This window comes from Peromyscus leucopus, chromosome 9 (assembly GCF_004664715.2).
Source record: "Peromyscus leucopus breed LL Stock chromosome 9, UCI_PerLeu_2.1, whole genome shotgun sequence".
Lineage (NCBI taxonomy): Eukaryota > Metazoa > Chordata > Mammalia > Rodentia > Cricetidae > Peromyscus > Peromyscus leucopus.
Window position 1 is genome coordinate 52,472,835 of NC_051070.1, and position 22,328 is coordinate 52,495,162.

Below are 22,328 nucleotides of genomic sequence, written 5' to 3' on the forward strand. Positions count from 1 at the left end.
GGTAGCCTTGAGCCTGAGGCCGGTGGGGGAATCAAGCTCTGGAGTCACTCATCTGCCATTCACTGATGCAGAGCTCAGAACTCTGAAGTGCATCCCTTCCCTTTGTCAAGGAGAGTAATACTTGGGACATCTTAAAAACACAAAGACATGTCCTCCACCTATACAGAGCACAGCACTGTGGTTGCTTCCACTTGGGAGTAGCCTCTGACTAAGATATGAGTCATCCCCCAGGGGCAATGAGCTTAGGAATCTCCAGAGTCCAGCTCACAGACTAAAGCTAAGTGTAGCCAACAGAGACCCCTGTTATGCAAAGAAGTAAGGATAATAAACAGTGCTGGTAGGCATCAGACACTTGTTCAAGACAAGCTCAACACAGCACAAACCACAGGAAAGATGAGAATCCACAAATTCAACTGGCGCTCTACAGCCCTGTGCATGCAACAGTCGGTTGTAAGGGTCAAAGGACCCACAAAGCAGCTGCTCCAAGAGATGGGTGGGTTTTCCTTTTTAATTCCCTTTCCTCTATCTCTCCCCCAACATTGTGCTTCCTCTATTTTTTTTCCAGCAACTGTAAAAGCCAGAAGAACGTAAAACAATGTATGTCAAAGCCTGAAAGTAAGACTTCCATCCAAGATTGCTGCAGCCAGCGAAGCTATCTTGAGAAACTGACAGATAAATAAGAACACTGCAAGACAAGCACAGACCAAGGCAGTTCACAGCCACCAAGCCAGCACTGTGGAGGATGCTCAAAAGAATACTATACACCGAGGAGGAAGACAGATAGTCTCGACCACAAGAGCACAAGAAGGAATAGATTTCAGAACTGAGCATTGGGGTTGCACACCTCTAATCCCAGCACTCGGGGGGCAGAGGCAGGCGAATCTCTGTGAGTTCGAGGCATCGTGGTCTACAAAGAGAGTTCCAGGATAGCCAGTGCTGTTACACAGAGAAACTGTCTCAGAAGAAAGGAAGAAAGGAAGGAAGGAAGGAAGGAGAAGAGAGAGAGAGAGAGAGAGAGAGAGAGAGAGAGAGAGAGAGACAGAGAAGACAGAGAAAGAAAGACAGAAAGGGAGGGAGGGAAGGAAAGGAGGGAAGGAAGGAGAAGGAAGAAAGAAAGAAAGAAAGAAAGAAAGAAAGAAAGAAAGAAAGAAAGAAAGAAAGAAAGAAAGAAAGAGAAGAAAGAAAGAGAAGGAAGAAAGAAGATTTCAGGAGAGGAATAGACAACCAAAGGACCAAAGGAGAGCCAGGAAGGAATTTGTTATGCCAAATCTAACACTAATGGAGAAGAAAAGAATGAATAATAATCCCACCAACCAGAAAACAACCCACACAAATCACAAGAATTAGTAAGCATCTTGAGGAAAGCCAAAGGCAGCTTTCCATAGTACATGTCCCAAATCATACACTCAAAATAAATAAAACTGCAAAGGACAACATCCGCAGCCACTAGGAAAACGAAGGTGTAGGCAAGCAGCCTCCGTGCTAACCCTGCCTGTTCGTGTCTATTTGCCTTTTCTCACTTGGGGGCCCTGAGCTCACATCCAGCCAGGCTTCCTCTTGTTACCACTGTGATAAACTGAAGTCCACTGATCTTCAGGTCAGAGGACCCAGGTGACAACCACATCACTGTCACCAGCATGTTAAGTGATGTTGGGCAAATCCCTTGGTCTTCAGCTTCCTTTCTGCAAGAGTTCAGACTGTGTTTCGAATCTCTTTGCTCAGAGTTCAGTGTTCCTAGGACATCAGTGATTTTTGTGAGCTCCCTCATAGAGGAATATGCTCAGTGAAAAGGGACCTGGAAGAGGGCTCAATAAATTCACAGGAGTGTGTACCCAGTGATGGGTCTCAGACTGAATGGCACATGGGGGATTTTTGTTTAGGGTAATGGGGTGGGACACTCCCATCACACAGTTGGCAATTTGATTCTAGACAAGATCTGTTTCACCCTAGAGTCTAGGCCTACCATGAGCCTCAGACCCCTACCTCCTCAGCAGAGGTGTGCCTGTGCCACCTACCCACCCACCCATCCATCCCACCCAGACCCTGGCGCCGGGTACGACCGTCCCCTCTGTCAGAAACCAAGAAACCAGGCCAAATGCAGCAGCTTTGATCTTTGAACACAAAAATGGGTATTTTAGTCACTTGGGTGTCTGTACAGAGAGAGAGAGAGAGAGAGAGGAGAGAGAGAGAGAGAGAGAGGAGAGAGAGAGAGAGAATATCGAGGGCAAGAAAGGGCCAGGAGGAAAACCAGCTTTGACAAGCTAATAAATGTCAATTTCTAAGGGGGGCTGAGTGGAAGATGAATCCTTAGAACTTTAATTGGAGACAGGATGCTTTTCCTTTGCCAACAGCCCCGCCTCCTGCAGATCCCTCTACAGATAGTAAGTCCCTTGCCTATCTCTAATTGATGAAAGGCCTCTGATGCTAGGATTTGTTTCTGGGCTGTCAAGATTCAGGTGGAAAAGGCTGATGCCCCTCAGAAAGGAGCAGGAAAGCAGCCGGATAGGGACCCCCTAAAAGCAAGAAGTCCAGTGGGCTGAGCAACCACACAAACAGCACTCTCAAAAGAGACATGGTCCTTCCTAACTGGAGATATTTACTTCTGACCAGGCAGCGAGTCACATGGTGTCTTAATGGCTCCTAATCAGGGCAAGATGGGAAGAGAGAGCATCTTAAAGAGACATCTCCTTTTATTCACTGCTGAGGGAGGGGGTGGACCCCAGAGCCTCCACCACTGAGCCACACCTCCGGCCCACAAACACCTCTTTTGAGGAACACTGAACATTTCAAATTTTTGCCTGTTGCCAACATCACTATAACAAAGAGCTGTAAGCAGATCCTTGGCACTTATGCAAATATATTTATAAGATACTTTCCCAAAAGTGGAATTGCTAGGTCAGGAGAGCTATGTATTGAAAACATTGACAGTTATTGCCAAATTGCCCTCTGTAGAGGTTAGACACATTTCTCTTCCCATGAGAAAGATGAGGGTACCGATTTCCTCACAGCGCCGCCATTACAGTGTGTTATCAACTTTCTGGCCTGTTGCCAATCTGATAGGTGAGAAAATTGTTTACCACGGTGTAATTTTAATTTGCATTTCTCTTATTCTAAATGAGGTGGTAAGTAGTCATCTACATTTAAGAGTCATTTGTGTTTCCTTACATTAGACACACTTTGCTAGCCATTTATCTCCTTTGATCTCCCTAATATCCCTGTGAGATCCACAAGGCAAATATTCATAATATCTGCATTTTAAAGTGATAAAGCTAACACTCGAAGCAGTTGAGATTCTGACTCGAAGTTACAGGTTGATGAGGCAGATCCAAAATACCTTGTAGGGTCCCCTCCCCCATGCCAATAGTTTCATTTTTTTTTTTTTCATCTTATCTTCTCAATTAAGGCGTGCAATTTTTACCTGCTTTTGGATCAACACACACACACACACACACACACACACACACACACACACACACACACACACACCGGAAGGACACTGGGGTGTGTCAGAAAAGCAAGCCAGGAACCAGGAGTCAGAACCCAGAACCCAGGCTTCTAGCATGGTAAGTGACTGTGGCTGTGTGCCTGTGAGCAAGTCCCTTGACTCTCCAGGCAGACTTTCTATATCTGTAAAACCAAGATTTGGACTAAATCACCAAAGCCCCTTCTAGGAAATGTTTATAGTGGGCAGAACTCCATGAATTTTTTATTATTATTTCTTTTTGAGTAAAGGAAATAAACACCCTAAGATGAGAACTCTCAAATCATAGCCATTTATGTGAACCTAGTTTAACCAAAGATGAGAAGTGAGAAGGCAGGAGGGTGACAGGGAAGGGGGCTTCGGGAAGAAGTGAGGAGGAAGGGGCGCTGCTATGGTGATATGCTGGAGCCAGATGGATGTGCGAGTCCATTGCAGGGTTTGCAGGGTTTGGAGCTGACTGATGTTCAGTCGAGGGCTTAAAGTTGGCCCAAGTGCTGCAAACGGTAGCGTTCCATCTCACTTGCCCAGAGTTGCCTGTTCGCCATATTCATCTCTGCTGGAACAGAAGCATTAACAACAATAATAGTAACAATAGTAATAACAACAATAAATAAGCAACAGGGGCACTGAGGCATTGACAGACAGTGTGGAGGGTAGGAGAACTGAGAAGATCTCAAAAACAGCATTGTCATGTTTAGACAGGAGCTGCTGACCACACTCGAGTTACCCAGGCCATCAGATGACTCCATGTTACCTCTAGGAGGAAGACCACGAGCCCTGGAGCAAACTGCAGAGTTCCTATCCCTGCTCCCCATGAGCTAACTGCTGCACCTAAGGGTCCCCATCTGAGTAATGGGGGAGTGATAACCACTGCCGCTCTCTTGGTGGGAGGTGGGGATGAATGCGTTAACACTTGAAAAGTGTTAGAACAGAGCAGTAAGGTAGCTACAGCTACACTGAGCGAAGGATCCTGAAGCACAAGGTTTTCGGTCCACCTGTAACCATGGGATCGTGGGCAATTATCTTCTCCCTCTATGCCTGATTCTATATCTATAAACAAGGGGAATGGATCCAACCAGCCTTCTCCTTCTGTAGCGCCAAGATCCTTTGATCCATCATATGGGTTCCGCTCACAGTGAACACCGCACTAAATAAAATGTCCTCCCCCGGCTACCTCTGCCTTTCCCACAGTAGACCACAATGTCCTCTTCCCCCTTCTTTCTCCACAGCGGCCTCTCCTGTGGCTTGGCGCCCTTCCTTTACTCACCACACTCAAAGGACGTGCTGAAATGACCGAGCATGGGTCTCTCAGCCTGCAATGCTGTGTTTCCTTCCTCTGTCTTGGGGACGCTTCTATCACCATCCCTGGAAACCTGTGATGCTCGGGGAGTCGGGCCTCCTTCCTCCGGGCCCCAGTACGCCAGAGCTAGTCCCTCCATCGTCCCCTCGTAGTATCACATGATACCCGGGGAGCTGCCAACCTCCCTCATTAGACGCTTTGGGCAGCTCTGCGCTCTTTTCTTCTGTGCCCTTCACCTAGCTGCAGAAGACCCTCGGCAGCAGAATGAAGTAAGGAGGGAGTCCAGCTACTGTGTGAAACAAGCCCTCACCCGCCCATCCTGTCCTCGCCCTGTCCTCACACCATCTCAACCTGGTGTGATTCCCCCAAAAGCTGCAAATGTTAGTGCGGGAAAGAGGAGAAATCATTCCGATTCAGACCTGGAAAGGACACGCCAACCTGTTGAGCTACCTATAGGCTGGGCAGTATGTTCAGACTTCCCGGCTTTTGTGAGCTGTCACCCATGCTGGGGTGGGTCTTGGTGGTGCAGTTGCCTTTGAGTCATTTCTGCTCCTGTAAGTGACCCCCCTTCCCCCACACTCCTGTAAGGAACCCCAATACAACTCATCGGTTCGCCACGTTGGACTTTGGTGATATCCATACGTTGGTCTTCTGTGGGATCCCTATCTGGAGCGAGTAGATGTGTGTGTTGTGTCTCTCCAGAAGTTTGTCACACAACAGGGAACAAGCCCTGTGAGGTAAGCCGGCACCTCACTCCTTGGTGTGGTAGCAAATCAGAGTTATTAAATTGATTGGATTGAAAACTGTGTTCACGGGAGGAGCACACACCCATGGATGTCCGTGACGGTGTTTCCGGAGATGATCAGGTCACCAGGGTTGAACGAAATCATGATCACGTATTCAGGTTGAGTGAATGAATTCATCAGTCTCTTGACATACTCAGAAGACAGCAGCGTTATTGGAAACCGTAAAAAAGTAGGAGATGGTGTCTGGCCTTCTTCTCGCCCTGGCACTGGCCGTCACAGACTTGTGCTTCCCCATAGCCAAGCCCCGCCAGAGAGCTGACACCTCTTCCACCCTCCCCCTCCCCGCTGCATTTCTCTGTAGTACTCACTGCCATCTGACTGGCTCACCCTCACCTCTAGCTCTACTGTCTCTCTTGCCCTTCTACCTTGAAAGAAAATAAGCTCCCTGGGGACAGAGGTGTTTTGTTTCTTTGTTCATTCTCCAATCCCACAGAGCCAAGACTACCATTTGACATTCTATTAGTGTTTTATCAATATTTGTTGCATGAATAAAAAAATTCCCCTGCCCTCAACTCAAATGCATGCACATACATACCCAAATACACGTCACATGCACATACCCACATGCACACATGTAAACTATTAAGGTCAGATTTCTGGGTGCCACCTAATTCCTACTGAAATGATCCTAATCGGGGTGTTGGCTGGTAATGAACTCCAGGCATGACCACTTTACAGGGCATTTGCCTTTTATAAGGTAGGCTTTTAGGAATGATAAAACTCCTTTTATGAGCCCGTGGAGGGAAGCCATCATGGATGAATTATATGGCAGAGGTATTTTGTAATCCTTCCGTCCCCACCTCAAAGTGCCTTCAAGAAGGTCTGCACAGAGGAGTCAGAACCCCAAGCCACAGAACATCCAGCCTCTGTGCCTTGCTGGAATCACATAGCTCTTTAACTCCTAGAAAAGACACATCTCAGTTCTAACCCCTGATGTTCCCAGCCTGCTACCCTTCCCCAGTCTGCCCTCCCCCATACGAAGACTCATTTTGTCTTTGTTCAAAACTATTGTGCTCATGCATGCCTGTAGTTGGCATATCTGGAAGTATGGCTCTCTAAAGCAGGGCTCCCAGCCAGGCTGAGAGCAACCTTGTTCCCAGCTTCTGAAGCTCCTGATACTCCAGCGAAAAGTCATTAGGCGAGGACCCTCAAGTGACAGAAGAATTAGCACACCGGCCCTGAGCAGAAGACCCCACAGCGAGGGCCACAATGATGACAGGCAAAGTGAGAGACCTTAGCAGGAGTGTCCAATGTTTAACACAGTGACATGACATTGTCACCTACACAGTTCATGCTGTAGAACTCACCAATCAAGTTACAAAAAGAACAAAAAAAAAAAAAAAGAAAAATCTCCCAGTGTCTTGAGTAAGTTGGTGGCTTTGTGTGTTGGGCTGCCTTCATAGCTACACATCTGGCTTGCCTGCCAGTAGAAGGAGCCAGTGAGTTTATCCCACAGGAGAGGGCCCTGGGGTAACTGTCCCTGATCCTCTCCAGCTCTGATCTTGGCCAGGGCACTGATGTTAGAAGATTCAGGCCGAGCACCTCTGAAAAGGGGGGCGGGGTGCTGAAGATTGTTCCTCTTTATGAGACACTGCCCTTAGTTAGGGACCCCCAGTCTGATGGGCAAAATGCTACCCCACTTTGGGGATTATGTAATGATCCACACACATCTCCGGAGGAGGAGCTGGTGAGGTAGCTGGATGTAACCCCACCTCTACGGAGACCTAGGAGTGTTCACAGACCCTAGCAATGGCATGTCTATAGACATCCAGAAGGTGTCTGCCTGCAGACACTACAGTCTGAGGAAGCCCTCACCATCCTGCCTGGTGGCGCAGAACACTGAATCCTAGCTAGACAATACACTATGAGGACCCCCTCACAATCCTGCCCAAAGTGAGCAGGAACACCCCTTAAGCTACCAGACTCTGCATCGTAGCTACCCACACTCTCAGGTCTGGAGCAGAGGGCCTCATTTCTTGTGGGCTCTATGGGAAGGGCTTCTGGGCTTTTCTAGAATCAGGGAAAGGACTGGGGACAGCACTGCTCCCTTGTGCAGGGGTAGGGCGGGAGGTACCAGGCCCAGAATCCAGGTGCTCAGGACTTAGTCCCTAAGTGCAGCCCACTGTGCAGATGGTCTCCATTGATCTGCCAGAGATTTTGCCAACTGGTCTGCTCTACAATCAATTCTTCTTCCAGCTCTCATCCCTCCTCCTCAGACCATCATCCATCTCCCTGCCTGGACCAGCAGGAAAGGGCAAGCTCTTAAAGGAGCCAGAACCTAGGCCTCAGACACCTGTCAGCTGTCAGAGGGAGCAAAGCCTTCCTCTGTCCTGGGGCTTTGTCAGGGTTTGGCCATTCCTGCGGCTTCTGGCTGAGCCCCAGAGAGGGCCAGTGGAGCCAAGAAGAGGTGAATTGTCCAGGAAGGTGGTGCATGCCTATCACCCCAGACAGAAGGAGTGCACATTTGAGGCCAGCTTGGAAGAAGAAACAAAAGAGAGGCAGTGAACATGAGTTGTTTGTGCCTTTTGTGGGTCCATCCTGTCCTCTCTCCGTTGTTCTACTGGATGACTCATGAGAGACTCAGACTATCCTGAGATCTGAGAACATTGGCATCTGATTGTCGTGGGACGCTTTGGGGACAATGATGACTTGCTATTGAATAAAGGGACACGATTTCCCCTCACCTTATTTAACCTCATGGAGGCTGTGAGATGGCTACTACTCATAACTGAGATTAAAACACTAAGGCTGGACCCTCCCTTCCCAGGCCACCCCCACCCTAGGGATCTTGCTTCTTAGTGTGGACCCCGAGTCCCCCTAGTTCTTTTCCGCCACCCCTTTCAGACATTATTTCCAGCACATCTCCACTCCTTTGTGATTCCTGCTGGCTCACAAAAACACTCTCTATCAGGGACCCCACAGCCACCGCACTTGGTGAGGACCCAGAGTGTGCAACGAGCAACCAAAGAATAGAACACCCACCCAATAAAACATTCCAAATATCACACACAAAAGAACACAATGTGAACAGCCAAGACAAAACGCCTCCTCCAGAAGCCAGCAGCCCTACTGCAATAGGCCCTGAGAAAAAAGCAATTTGGCTGGAGCAAAAACAAAGACTTCAAAATAACAACTAGGGTTATGTTAAGGATCTTAGAAAGGGTATGAATAAAGTTCTTCATGAGACCATGACCACAAACAAATAGTCCAATGAACTAACGAAAACAATTCAAGACATAAATAAAGAATTTAACAAAGAAATACAATCACTAAAGAAAACCCAAACTGAACTAAAACTGGAAATGAAAAACTCAAGAGCTCAAACAAATCCTCAGAGGTAAGCCTCACCCTCAGATTAAAAGACGTGGAAGAGAGAATTTCAGGTCTTGAAGACAACATAGAAGAAATGGATACTTCAGTCAAAGAAAATGCTAACTCTAAAAAATCCAGGCAAAAAGCATCCAGGAAAAGTATGAATAGACAAAACCTACAAATGATAGATATAAAGGAAGAAGAAGAAACACACACACAAGAATAAACATGAGAATAAAAAGGAAGAGGAGGTAGAGAGAGGCAGAAGAGGAGGAGAAGGAAGAAAGAGCCCCTGAGCTTTCTCCTGGCCTGAGTCAGGCGGAGTCCTTCACATCAGCTGCTGCTGCTCTCCAGCCTGCTGCAGTCCCAGGCTCCTCTAGTCCCAGTTTCTCTCTTTGATACAAGTCCGTTCTTCGTGAGTTCACACTGTCCTTCTCAAATGGACTCCTCCCAACTCACCTCTCTACCCCCACCTTCTCTCCACCAAGCCTGTGCCGCCCGCCTGGACTCAGTGATCAAGTTAGTGAGAAACAGGCTGGCTCTTGTACCATATTCCAAAATGCCTGCAAAGCAGAGCTCCATGGAGACTAGAGCACAAGGTAACAGGGGCAGTCGTTACCAGAGGAAAGCTGTCCAACCAGCTTGCCTTTGGTGCAGATCAGTCAGGTGGCCAGCAGGAAATGAACAGCCTAGGTCTCAGCAGCCCCTTAATTAACCCAGGCCTCACCCACACCCTTGGGCATTTGCTTAGGGACTTGCAGGGTGATGTCGTAGAGAGAAGAAATCCTGGCTCAAGAGAGGCCTATCCTTCTAGGGAGACGGAATAGGGGACCAGGCACCCCCTTCCTTGTGGTGCCTCTCTTATCCACGAGCAAAGTCACAAAGCAACTCCCTGTGGATGTCCAAAGCCTCCACATTAGAGACTCTGTCCTCTGCATCCAGCCGGATCCTCATAAAATGTAGACATGGCTGAGAGAGATGGAAGAGTCTACATGGCCTCTGTTGCCTTGGGTAGGAAATGAGGCTGTGGGCCAGAGGGTTGCTAAGGCCTCTTCAGGCTCAGGCATCCTGTCCCAGGCAGTCCCAGTGGAAAGGTGTTCCTCAGCCTGCGGAGAGCCCTAGCCTGGGCAGGCATAAGGAAAAGAGAGGAGATGGAGAGAAATGTGAGCATCAGAGGGCAAACATGGCTGGCCATGCCCAGGGTTCTATCTGTGTGTGCCTTCTACAGCTTCAGACCAGGCTGCTTTTGTTTTGCTTTTTTTTTTTTTTTTTAACCACTCAGACCCTAGCTCCAGGAGCAGGAAATGGCCATCCTCCCCTTCATCACCTCCTGGCAGCTCTGGGAGCCTCATTTACTCTGAGGAGTTGAACACTCCAAGCATTCCACAGGCTGGGAGAGTACATGCTAGCCCTGGGTTCTATCCCCAGAAACACATACAACATACATACATACATACACACACACACACACACACACACACACACACACACACGTCCACTAGGCAAGGTAAGCATAGGTTCTTGGCAGGCAGCAATGAGAGGTAAGAAGTTTCTAGATGGGCTATCTTACAGAACACCACAAATCATTGCACATTATTCAAAAGCACCTATGTTTTTCTACCTCAAGAAAAAACTGAGTTTTATTTATCCTTTCAATCAGGATCACACACACTTGTGCTCCTTGCTACTTGGAAGGCTCAGGCAGGAAGAGGGTGATTTTGAGGCCAACCTGGGCTACACCTGTAAGACTGTGACTAAAAAGGAAGAAAGGAGTGGGGAGAGAGAGAATAAAAGAGAAGACAGGAGAGAGGAAGGGAGAGAGGGAAGGAAGAAGGGATGGAGGGAGGAAGAGAGAGAAAGAAAAAGAGAGAAGTTATATCATGTTAAGTGTTTTCTGGACACCTTATTTCATTTCAATTTGTTTATTTATTTAGAGACAAATTCTCACTATGTAGCCCAGGCTAGCCTCAAACTAACCACCCTGCCTCAGCCTCCCATGTGTTGGGATTGTGGGCCTGCCTACCATACTTGGCTTCCAACAGTCTCTGGGCTTACACCCATTCCTCCTCAATGTCCTCCTTCATTTCTCCGAGCTCGTCCTGCTGCAGGGCAGTGGTCCCAGGATCCACACTGACCACACCAGTTAGCAAGTGGCACTAGCTGGGCCACCTGGTGCTTCTTCCCAGACAGAGGCCAGCTCCCTTGCCCCAAAGTGTCCCTGCCTGGTGTGCGTGGATGCCAAGAGTACAAAAGGACTACCCTGAGGCCACGTAGCCTCCGGGCTTGCTTCCAGCCAAGGCCTTCTAGGCTATGCAGCAGCTCGCCTGCCCTGCTCCTCCATTCCTAGGCATAACAGATCAAGTGCACATCAGATTCACCCAAAGGAATCCCCCTCCCCCCTCTAGCTGTGAAAAGGAGAGGCCACTGGCAACGCTTTCCTGACCTCTTCTTGACCTCTCTTCCTCTTTTCTTTGGTTTTTAGAACCTTAGGTCTCTCTCTTAAGCAAATCCTTCCACCTCTACAAAGCCCAAGCCTACTCTGCAGAGACCAGGGGAAATCTGCTTGTCTATGACCTAGTGACCCTGTTAGTAAGAGGAGAATAACTTGCCTGCTGCTTTGGGGAACTGTCAGGGGTGCCGATGAGACTGTGGGTGACACCAGGGCTCCACGTGTACCAGGCACGGTCCTGGGGAGCTATGTTTTCATTTGTTTCTTTCATCTTGGCCATAAGCCTCAAAGAAGTGTAGCAGCGTTGTTACCCTCTCCTTTTCCATCGGTGAATACTGACGCGCGTGCGGAAGACGCAGCTGCCATTGAGCAGAAGTGGGACTTGAACCCAGGGAGTCAGGCTGCTGCCTGTGTGCCCAACCCACAGCACCAAGCTGTCCCAAGCACTCTACAAACATGGAAGTGTTGCAGGCAGTCTGCATACCGTAGCTCCCCTCTCCTCGCCAATCCTGGCCACAGCTAGGAGATTAATGGACTCTGCTCTGGGCTGGGCAGTAGAGGACAGGAGCCAAGCAGTGATGTACAACCTCCTGCCAGGGGGAAGCCAGCCTAACACCTAATCGGATCAGACACCCCTCCCAGGCCTTCATTCCTCTACCTCCTCCTCCTCTCAGCTCCGACCCCACCCCCACCCCGCAGCTCGACCCTGCCTGAGGTCTGCAGCTGCCCCAGCTGATTTTATAAATGGCCCTTGCAGGAGGTGGGCACCTTGGCTAATTGAATCAGCGCCCAGGAGGCAAGAGGCAGGAGGCTGGTTAGCATCACAGAGGAGAAGTGGTGGCAGCAACAGCTTGAGTGGAGTCACCGGGGAGGAGCCTAAGGGAGCCAGAGAGGCCGAAGCAATCTGGGCCCTTCCGAGATGCTGAAAGTCCACCGCGGAACCTCCTGAGACACCCCGCTGTAAGCAGGGGGCAGGTTTCTGCAGATCACACCCAACACACACAAACAGCTTGGACACTCTGGAGAAAGTTGGAACAATGGGAAAAGAGAGAGTCAGAAAAAAAAAAAAAAAGAAGAGAGAGGGGAGCGTAGGACATCGGCGGTCATGAATTTGGGTACATACCTCTAAGGGGGGGGGGCCCTCTTACTTGCCCTGAAGCCACTGCATAGTTCAGTTGTGTGTCACACAAGGGCTTCTCAGTCAACAGCAAGCTGTATATAAAACTGTAAGAATAAAGTAAATGAAAAAATTCCTCCTGCCTGGTTTGTTTGTTTGTTTGTTTGTTTTAGTTGGTTGGCTGGCTGGCTGGCTGGTTTTTCAAGACAGGGTTTCTCTGTGTAACCTGGCTATCCTGGAACTCACTCTGTAGACCAGGCTGGCCTCAAACTCACAGAGATCTGCCTGCCTCTGCCTCTTAAAGGCATGCGCCACCACACTGCAGCCTAGTATTTTCATGGTTCCTCTTCTATGCTCAGATGTTTACGTACACAAATACCATTGTGTTATTATTGCATGTACTATTTCACACATAAACAAGCTCTACGTGTTTGTATCCTAAGTGAAACAAGCTATGCTATACATATAAAATATAAATATTATAGATATAATATGATTGTATAAATGTATATAATTTATACATTGCATGCATATGTATGCCATTTAGTATACAGCAATTATATTAACACAGAGACATATATAAGCATACATACACCATATACCCCAGGTATGCAGTTAGACGTCATCTAGGTATAAAATTCAGTGGTGACAACGGGTAGTGACAAATTTCTCTCAGTGCAAGTCCCTTCATTAAGTAACCTATGACTGCAATTAAAATATTAAGGCCATCTACAAGTGTCTTAGATACAGCTAAGCCTCTCATGGTATCAATGGATACCAAGCGGCTTGCCTTGAGCCCAGAGACCCTCTCTGGGCTGATGTCCTTGGCGATTCCATTGCCCTGGCCCACAAAGGCAGGTCTGTCTCCTTACCTTTGAACTTGTCCCTAGCAGCCTAGCTGGCTCAGCAGCTCTTCAAGGAGGCCTTGCCTCCAGGTGTCTGCCTGAGCTCTTTTAAGCTGCTTATCTCCCTGACCCATCAGTAGTCATCTCTGCTCACTGCTCTCCACTGAGAACTCCCCTTGAGTTGGGTCTGGGGCTGTGGAGCCTTCCAGAATCCCCGCTTCTGGGTGATGGGGACATACAATGGGAGATGCTTTGTGGTGTTTGCTCAATGAATGATGCACACACCATGGAGACACGGCGGCTAAAGCTGGCTAGGAGGCACTTATAGCTCCCTTGCAGAATTGGGCACACCCACTGGCTCATTTCCTCTCAGAGGGCATCGAAAGCCTAGTCAGCGTTTCCCCAACAGCCCTCTAAAGACTTTCATTGCCCCTCCCAGCTTCCCTAAATGCTCTACTTCCGCAGCTGCCAACCCTCACCCCACTTTTCCCCAGTCAAGCTGGCCACCACTTCCCCCTTGTGAGATCACGTGATCTCAGAGTAGCGCCACCAGAAAGTTCTGTCTCTTGAAGGTGAAGGGCGCAATGGGACAGGGATCGGCTCAGAATCCTGTTTCTTGAAAGCGTGCACACACTTCCGGAGTAGAATTCTGAAGGTCTGAAGGGACCCGCTCTATAAAGCAGACTCCTGAAACTGCCCCCAGATGGCTTCAGACAGGGAAATTCGTCCCTCAAGACTAGGCACCCACCACGCCTGGCAAGCCTTGTCCCTGCTTGCAGTTTCCACAGGCTGACACTGCCCCCTGCTGGTCATATCCAGCATGACCACGTCAAATGCCACCTGAGGAAATTAGTAACGTGGCCTCCTTTGCTCTGAGACGCATCTACGGGACTCCTGCACCAATGCTCTTCAGTCATAACCTGAGGCACCGGGGCCCCTTAGAGAATTGAACCCACGAGGATCTTGGAACTCAGATTGGATGCAAACCTTAGCACTGACAAAAGGGTTAGAGAAGCTTCTCACCCACCCCAGCTTACCTACTCCTTCATTAAGTGGCAAAAGCTCCGGGAAAACAAAACCTAGGTGGCCTCACACCTGAGATCTTGAGGGCATTGATCTGTGCGTCTGTTGCTCATTGCTCTCCTGAATTCTAGAACCTCCTCTCGATCCAGCCCCACTCTGACTGGACATACTTCGGCCATCTTAATCCCAGTATGTGAGGAGCTAAGTCCCCGCTGGAAACCTCCCTTCTTCATGGGCCACATCCAGCAGACACCCATGCTCCACCGGAGCTAACTTTCTAACACGTTTTGGATCCACTGGAGGACCTAAGCTCCACCTCTCACCCCCAAGTCCACTTCCTGCAGCTCTGGGATTACTGTCCTAAAGATTTGGCCCGGTGGAATTCCTTATCCAAAAGCCTTGACCCTTACCCCACCCTCCTTACATATTCTGAATCAGCCATGAAGATGCTACTCCTTCGCTTACAGTAGGTTTCTGTGTTGGTAAGATCTCCCAAGGCTCAAGCTATCCTAAGTCAAAATCGCATGTGACACATCTGACCTACAGAGATCAGAGGTCATTGCCAGTGCCCAGCACTGGGGAAAAGCAGCCTACCTGTGTTGATGAGCAGGGAAGAGATAAAGTTCAAGGTTCAAAAATGTGGTTTCCACTGGATGTGTATTGTTTCCATGTTATCACTAAGTCAAAACTCCAACTGAACGGTGACAGATCAGGGATTCGATAGTGTCAATCAAGCCTTCCTGCCACTGAGTCTCCAACTGCTTCCTGACTCCTCCTCAGTGTCATCATCCTTCTCCCCAGCCAGGGTCCTCTCCCCTCAGACCCCTGAAGAACCATCAAACTCCTTCCAACTCTGCAAAACCCACCGTAAACACCACCTTTGGCTATGAAGCCTTTCTTGGCCTCCCAACGCTTATCTCCTCTGAGGCACCCGGCCTTGGTTTGCTTTGTGTGGCACTTACGTCCCCTTCTCAAGGTCGGGCATCTGTGCCTTGTCTCTCTGAGCTCCTCGCCCTGAGGCCGGCAAAGTCTACAGCTTCCTAGACATCATGTTCCATTGTATGGGCTGGCTGGACCAAGATGAGGAATACATGACCATTCCTCTCCACCAGCTCAGCTTTTGATCAGGAGAGAAACCATCAGGACACATCTGTGGGGAAATGGGACACAAGAGAGCCTTGTGCCCTAAGGGTGTAGGGGAAATTGCAGGGCTGGAAGGGCTCCTGGCTCCCATGGTATCAGAGGCACCCTCAAATTACAAAGGGCGGGTCTGGAGCAGGAGAGATGTCTCAGCAGTTAAGTACTTGCTGCTCCTCCAGGGGACCCAGGTTTAGTTCTCAGCACCCACATGGCAGCTCCCAACTGCCTGTCAATCCAAAGCCTTCCTCTGGCCTCTGCGGGCAGTGGGCATGAATGTGGTATACGTACATGCCGAAAAAGGAAAGTGGCCAAGTCAAGTCCTAGAAAAGGCTGGCCAGGGCCACACAACGGGTAAGTCTTATTCCTAGTGCATAAAAGACACAGTAAGTAATTCCAAGTCTTGGGGCTGATAAGATAGTTCATGGGTAAAGGTCACCACGACTGATGACCTGAGTTCAATCCCTGGAACTCACATGATGGAAGGAGAGAGCTGACTCCAGCAAGTTGTCCTTTGACCTCTGTGTGTGCAATGTGGCACAAGCCCTGCCTGCCCATACACACAAAATAAGTAAATCAATGTAAAACAATGTTAAATGCCAAGTGTTCCCAGCCATCCAGATTTTCCACCAAGCCTTCATCCAGCCACTGCCATTTTTTTTTTTTTTTTTTTTGTCCTTGCAAAAAGTAGACATGTTTGAAGATTTTCATGCTTTGAACAGATCTCATATTTCATGTGTTGGAAACAAAGCCTCCAAAGTTATACGCTCATGGGTGTAGTGGGTAGCCATTCCAGCTTGATCTGGAAGCTCCAACCCATTGAGACTCTGGCAACTGTCACGCTACGAGGCGGGGCGGGGGGGTGCTGGACCTGAGAGTGGATGGCAAGCGCTGCTCTGGGTCGCTCTCTGCACTGGACCCTGGATAGTGGAGATTGATTGTGCAGAGCTCCAGAGAACACCACTGGATTGCGATACACTTTCCCCAGACCCCCGCGACCTATCCATTCCTTCATTTGTAAGTCATCCACTAAATAAATCTTCCTTTTAACTACGTGGAGTGGCCTTTATAATTTTCCCCAATACATGGTTTGGAGGTGGGGCCTTTGAGAGGTGACTGCGTGGGCTAGTGCATTATCCAGGGATCAGCTTTGCTCTCCCTGGTAGACTTGGTGTCTTCTTGGCACCTGGTGTCCTCTGTGGTATTATCACGCAAGAAGAAAAGGCCCTTACTGGATGCCCACTCTGTTTGTGGACTCCGAAGCCTGAAGACCCATGAGCTGACAAAACCCCAAAATTCTCTTCTTCATAAACTACCTAGCCTGTGGCATTCAGTTATAGCAACAGAAAGCATCAAGATTAGACATTTTCCTATGGCACCCAGACCTTCTAGGGCCTCTGACCCAGCCTAGGCCCGGGAAAGACCTCAGAGCTAGGTGAAGACGCATTCAGTGGGCCAGCCAGAGCCCTCACCCCCACCTCACAGCATCCACGCCACCAAGGAGCAGTTCAAAATGAGTTTAATGACTAGAGGTTGAGGACGACAGCCACCCTCCCTGCTAACCGGAAACCAGGGTTGTCCCAGGGAGGGAACATCTGTAGGTGGGAGGCCCACACAAGCCAAGGAACCAGGGGATCTGTGGAAATCCTTTTGTCTCCTAACAGAACTGGCCTAAGTTCCCTTTAGACCCAAGGCAGGGAGAGGAAGTGGAAAAGCCGTAGGAGGAGGGTGGGTCCCTCCAGGGCCCTCTTCCTGCTCTGGGCTGGTGACTCACACTGTAAGCACACACAGCAGCCCAAGCCTGGGGCTCAGGACGGGGCGGTGACCAAAAGGACTCCAGCAGAAGCCCCCCCCCCCCTCCACCGCTTCCAAAGACCTCCCTGGGGACCACATCTCCCATCTCCCGGCCACCTCCTTACTTGGGGCCTTTTTTAAGTATGACATTGTCATACTCCGTTGCCTGTGGCCAGCCAGGCACAGAGGAGTCTTGCTGGCGTGGGTTGGGACCCCCATCAGCGGTGGCCTGCTCCCTCCATGTCTCCCCCTGGAGCTCCCGTGGTCTGTCATAGAGGGAGAGGGCAGCCACGCCCTCAGGCTCGTCGTAAATGTGGTCGGGTGGAGGGGCCACGGGACCCTCCTGGATGCTGTCGTAGAGCGGGTCGGGAAGGAGCCGCGGAGGACCTTTCAGGATGCCCCTGAAGCTCTTCCCCAGGGAGAGAGCCACTGTATCAAAGGGTACGGCATATTCCCCCTCGGGGCCCCCTGGCCTCACGCCGGGCACCGGTGTGCCGGGGGAAGGGGAGGGCAGAGAGTCGTGGGGCCGGGAGTAGGGGCTTTCGGGCCGAGGCAGCACGGCGGCCATCATGGGCCCCGTGGCTGGCAGGGTTGGAGGCCCAGAAGGGGCGGCATTCTTCTGGGCAGCAATGGCCTCTTCTAGGGCTTGGAAGATCTCATTGCCTTGTCTCGTTTCAAACTCGAAGCTGCCTTCTCCGGAGACGCAGCGTCGGCCAGCCTCGAAGGAAAACGTCACCTGTGGGAAGGGGGGGAGGACGTTCTTTCAGCACCGCTGTTTTCTGGACGTCCACCCAAACACAGATGTTCTGGCCCCGGTCCCCTTCCATCGGAGATTTCTGCTCAAGCTCTCGTCCCTCTGCCCCTGTTTGCTGGGGTTGGCTGGTTGATTATTTAGGGAAAGGCTCTCACTCTGTCGCCCAGGCAGGGCCTCCAACTCTCTCCTGCCTCAGCCTCCTTAGTGCCGACATTGGCTGTGTGCCGCCACATCTGCTACATCTGGCCAATAGTTTCTTCCTGACAAGAACACCCACTCTCTCCCCTCCCTTCCACTCAAGCTCAACTGACTGACGCTCAAGAAATGTCAGCCGTTCCTCGGCCCTCCCCACCCCTTCTCTACCTCATCTCTCTCATCACCCAGACCTCTTAGGTTTCACTCCTTCCCCCTCCCTGGTTCTCCCCCCCCCTTCCATTCTCTCTTTCTTTATTGCCTTTCTGGGCCTTTCTGGCTCTTCCTCTTAGGGAGCTCATCTGCGGTCTCAGCCTGCCCAGTTCAGCCCCTCACTCACCTTGTCACGCCCAAAGCGCCGAAGAAACCTGTAGGGCCAGTCATAAAGCTGGGTGCCTGGCTCAGGGCCACCCCACAGCTCCAGGGCACTCACCCCGACCCTGAGAGTGTAGGAGCCTCGGAGCCGGCACCGCTCACTGGCTTCTGTGGGCCTCATGGTCACAGCATATTCCTTACGGGTCACCCCTGGGGAGGAGGAGGAGGAGAAAAAGAAAGAGGCAGCTACAGGAAACTGTGGGTCTCCTTCCATGCTACCCATCTGAGGCGAGCATGCCACAAGTTCTCAAGGAAAACTTGTGACCTATGACCCCCCCCCACCTCGGATCTGAAAGCCTGGGCCGCTGACCTCACCTCTTCCCCTAGAAGGCATCTCTCATGCCCTCAAGCCACATCACCCTAATTCTGGGGCCACATCCTTCCTGCCAACACTGCCAGAGCCACAGCTTGGTACTATACTCCATCTCTCCCCTAGTCCCTGCAGTCAAACAAGCTACAGGTAAAGGCTGACCCCGCCCTCCTACAGCCAATGTCCCTCCCCATGGGTGGAGCTTAAATAGAAGAGTTCCTCCCCCCCTCTCCCCTCCCTCCCTCTCAACCCTATGTCTCCATCACCAGCCCACAAAGCGAGAACTAGGCCTCCCTTATCAGCACTGTGTTCTCTATTCACAGGACACCTGCACAGCCAAGCCCAGACAGACAGCAATTCTTTCCCCATACAATCCCCCCGGTGCCACAAAGAGAGGGGTCAAGACCAAGACCTTCAGCCTCCAATCAGGCAGGACAGGGTGAGCCAAAGGTGACATGCGGGCAAGCTGGTCTCCAACCACCTTTGGGTCACACCAAGACGCCAGGAAGAGGCACTCGTGAGCAGGGCCGGGGGGGGGGTGACCACAAGACAGAAGGCTTGACCCCGCAGCCAGTCCACACCTCCCCCTCCCCCCCTCCCCCCTGCAGGGAGAGAGCGCCCCCTCGGCCCCTCGCCCTCACCTGTAGTTGAGCTGCTATACAACTCATTCTCCTCCATGCAGGGTCTGTCATTCTTTTCCTCCAGTCCTGAGGGCTCCTTCCTCTGCCCCTGGGGAGGTGGTCCCAGGTCTCACCGCCAAATCCCACCCCGAGGCCACTCTGGCCCATATTCTTTCACTGCGGCCCTGACTGCACTTTAAATCGGGTTCCCATCCAGAAGAACTCCCCTAAAAAGGGCTCTGTTTCTTCAGCCCCCTGCCCACCGGAACTATCTAGCGTTGCCCTCCCTAGTGTTCCCATGGGCTGCCTTGTCCCCCTCACCGGGAAAGCCAACAGGCAGATGGCCTGTATCCAGTCACTGCGCTCTGCTGAGGGGGCTGCCAGCAGGTACAGGCGCTCCTTGGTCTCCAGGATGAAGGCACTGGTGTCCCGGGGACTGCTGGCCTCACTGCCTGCCTCGGCCACCCTCAAGCAGTCGCTGAGGCGGACAACCTTCCGAGTGGCCTCTCCTCGCCGGGTCTTCTCTGGGCCATCCTGGAGCTCCAGTCTGGCTAGGGCACAGCCAGACTCTCCATATAACACGGCTGTGAACCGGCGCCACTTCTGAGCCCAGGCATGACAGGCAGAGGCCGAGAGGGAGTCACCAGAGGTAGAGAGACGGTTATTAAGGGGAGAAGAGGGACCGTGGGCAAGGAGTAGTGGGTGGGGCAGCAACACGGGGTGTGGAGAAATAGAGGTGCACATCACAGAAGAACCAGAGAGGCAGTGAGGACAGCGGAGACCGTGGAATGGGAATGAGAGAGCTAAAGATTAGCCAGGAGACCAAGATCTGCAAGCCGGGCTAGGACCACAGTACATGGCCTATGGATGCAGCGTGCAACAAGACAACAGGCCCATCTGTCAGGTACTGGGGAGAAGAGCCTGAGTCACCGAAGCCCAGAGAGGAACAGTGAGGGGAGGGCAGGCTAGACCAGAGACAAGTGTGCACTCCATAGGAAGGCTCTGACTCCAAGGACTTCCAACAACTTTCCTTTTTGTCTCGCCATTAACAAGAAACCGAGAGCTAGAGACCCAGACAGGGAGAGGCAGGGACTGGGTGACAGCTGGAGGCAGAGGATCTTCTTCAAAGAGGTTAGGGAAGGAGGAGGGTGGAACACCCGGGGGCACAGCTTCGTAGCAGTCAAAGGTGAAAGGAACCTCCACCGTCATCCCCAAACGACCCCCTAACTCTTCCTTCCATATCCTTCCACCTCACCTCCCCCCCAATCCAATGAGGAGCAGCGAGAAAACAAAGAAAAAGATGAAGTTGGCGTCTGCTTCCTTCCCCAGCGCACACACGAGGACAAACAGCCCTCAGCAAAGAGGGTGATCTGGGGCCTGGCTTAGGAGGCAAAGCACCTTCAAAAAGCGGGCTTCTCCCCCAAGGGCTTGTCCAAACTGGCGGAGCACATGGTCTCAAGAGGGTCAAGGACATGAAGATCCCCTCTACCCCAGGAATCAGCGTGCCCTCCCCCACCCCCAAGCTGCTCTGCCCCGCCCGCCCGGAACCCAGCCTTGTGCTTACCTTGCCGAAGGTCTGCTGCTGTTGAAGATGCAGAAAGCCTTGCTTCACGGCCACCTCCTCCATCCTGACCATCACGGGTTCAGCGCCCCGCGGCCATCGCCTCTGCCCTCTCTCCTCTCTCTCCGGGGCCTGTTCCCCCTTCTCTCTAGTTCATTTCCTCTCTGCCTAGAGTTTTCTACACTATTCTAGTCTGCTTGATGACGACAGGCTGATAGGCCCTGTGGTTTCTTGCTCTGTGTGTGCTTTTTTTTTTTTTTTCATGAGTACACTTCAGTACACTGAAGCTTCCTTCCTGCATTTCCAGTGAGTAACATACAATTTCCAAAAAAGCAAAATCTCACACTTCTGCCGAAGCTGGTGTGAGGAGGGACTGAAACATAAGAACAAAGAGCCCCCCAAAATCAAGTGGTACAAGAAAGCCAGCAATGAGGGCTCTGTACTGCAGGCAGGATGCTGACTATTATCAGAGCTGGAAGAGACCTCGGGAATCAGTCCATACAACCTACTCACTGCAAAGAGAAAACTAAAGGTAGGGATGTCTGAAGGGCCTGTAAGGCTACCAGCCAGGTCCCACGTCTCCCAACTCAGGCAAAGCTAAGCCATATTCCCAGTAATGTACAGAAACAGATGTAAGACTGGCAATTGGGGATCCCCAGCCAGCTACACACACACACACCACACACACACACACACACACACACACACACAAAAAAAAAAAAAAAAAAAAAAAAAAAAAAAAAAAAAAACAAAAAACACACACACACACACACACACACACAAAGTATTTCCTACCTGCCAACAATACACAGCCCTGTGGATAGTCTAGGATAAGAGCATTCCCTCTAGAGATTTATTCCCCAAGTACACCTCAGCTGTTGGCTCTCTTCCTCACGGGTATTCCACAGACACTTGGGTTTCATGTGGAACTTACCTCAAATCGCAGGAGCTTCAGAATTCCTCGTTCTCTTTCACCAGCCATATTTTAGTCCTTGACAAAGGCAGGCCAGGCAGGAGCACATCTGTTCGCATCTTACCTGAGATCACAGAACTGAGATGGAGGTGGGTAGATTGTTAATGCAATGGAATTTTGCTTATTTGTTTGTTTCATTGGTTGGTTTTTGATGTTTTGAGACAGAGTCTCAAGTAGCCTGGGCTGGTCTCCAATACATGTGTAATCATGCCTAATTAATGCATTCTTTTAATGTGTGTGTGTGTGTGTGTGTGTGTGTGTGTGTGTGTGTGTGTGTGT

General features: G+C 50.7%; 1 protein-coding gene and 1 long non-coding RNA gene across 4 annotated transcripts; both read right to left on the minus strand.

Moving 5' to 3' along the window:
* Positions 1 to 3,769: 3,769 nt before the first annotated feature.
* Positions 3,770 to 8,329, minus strand: LOC119088510. The gene is made up of 2 exons (XR_005092156.1): positions 5,610 to 8,329; positions 3,770 to 4,034 (listed from the first exon to the last, which is right to left on the minus strand). It is a non-coding gene; the product is annotated as an uncharacterized LOC119088510 (long non-coding RNA).
* Positions 8,330 to 12,140: 3,811 nt separating this feature from the next.
* Dok2 (docking protein 2) lies at positions 12,141 to 21,782 on the minus strand. 3 transcript variants are annotated; one of them, XM_028877625.2, is made up of 7 exons: positions 21,080 to 21,782; positions 19,837 to 20,118; positions 19,537 to 19,624; positions 18,551 to 18,735; positions 17,390 to 18,000; positions 12,472 to 12,572; positions 12,150 to 12,367 (listed from the first exon to the last, which is right to left on the minus strand). In XM_028877625.2, exons 1-7 carry the CDS (start codon positions 21,149 to 21,151, stop codon positions 12,225 to 12,227), a joined length of 1,482 nt encoding a protein of 493 aa, XP_028733458.2. In that variant the 5' UTR covers positions 21,152 to 21,782; the 3' UTR covers positions 12,150 to 12,224. The 3 variants fall into 3 exon arrangements, with proteins under 3 accessions (XP_028733457.2, XP_028733456.2, XP_028733458.2); XM_028877624.2 differs by lacking the exon at positions 21,080 to 21,782 and having other exon boundaries at positions 12,141 to 12,367; positions 19,537 to 19,618; positions 19,837 to 21,036; XM_028877623.2 differs by lacking the exon at positions 21,080 to 21,782 and having other exon boundaries at positions 12,149 to 12,367; positions 19,837 to 21,034.
* Positions 21,783 to 22,328: the final 546 nt, after the last annotated feature.

What these genes read in the sequence shown, in the direction of transcription:
- Dok2 (XM_028877623.2), bottom strand. Translation starts at nt 20,259, where the DNA reads ATGTGCACCTCTATTTCTCCACACCCCGTGTTGCTGCCCCACCCACTA. An exon ending in TCTGCCTGTTGGCTTTCCCG is followed by an intron (nt 19,625 to 19,836) that starts GTGAGGGGGACA and finishes CCACCTCCCCAG; the next exon opens with GGGCAGAGGAAGGAGCCCTC. An exon ending in AGGGCCCCCCCCCCTTAGAG is followed by an intron (nt 12,368 to 12,471) that starts GTATGTACCCAA and finishes AACTTTCTCCAG; the next exon opens with AGTGTCCAAGCTGTTTGTGT.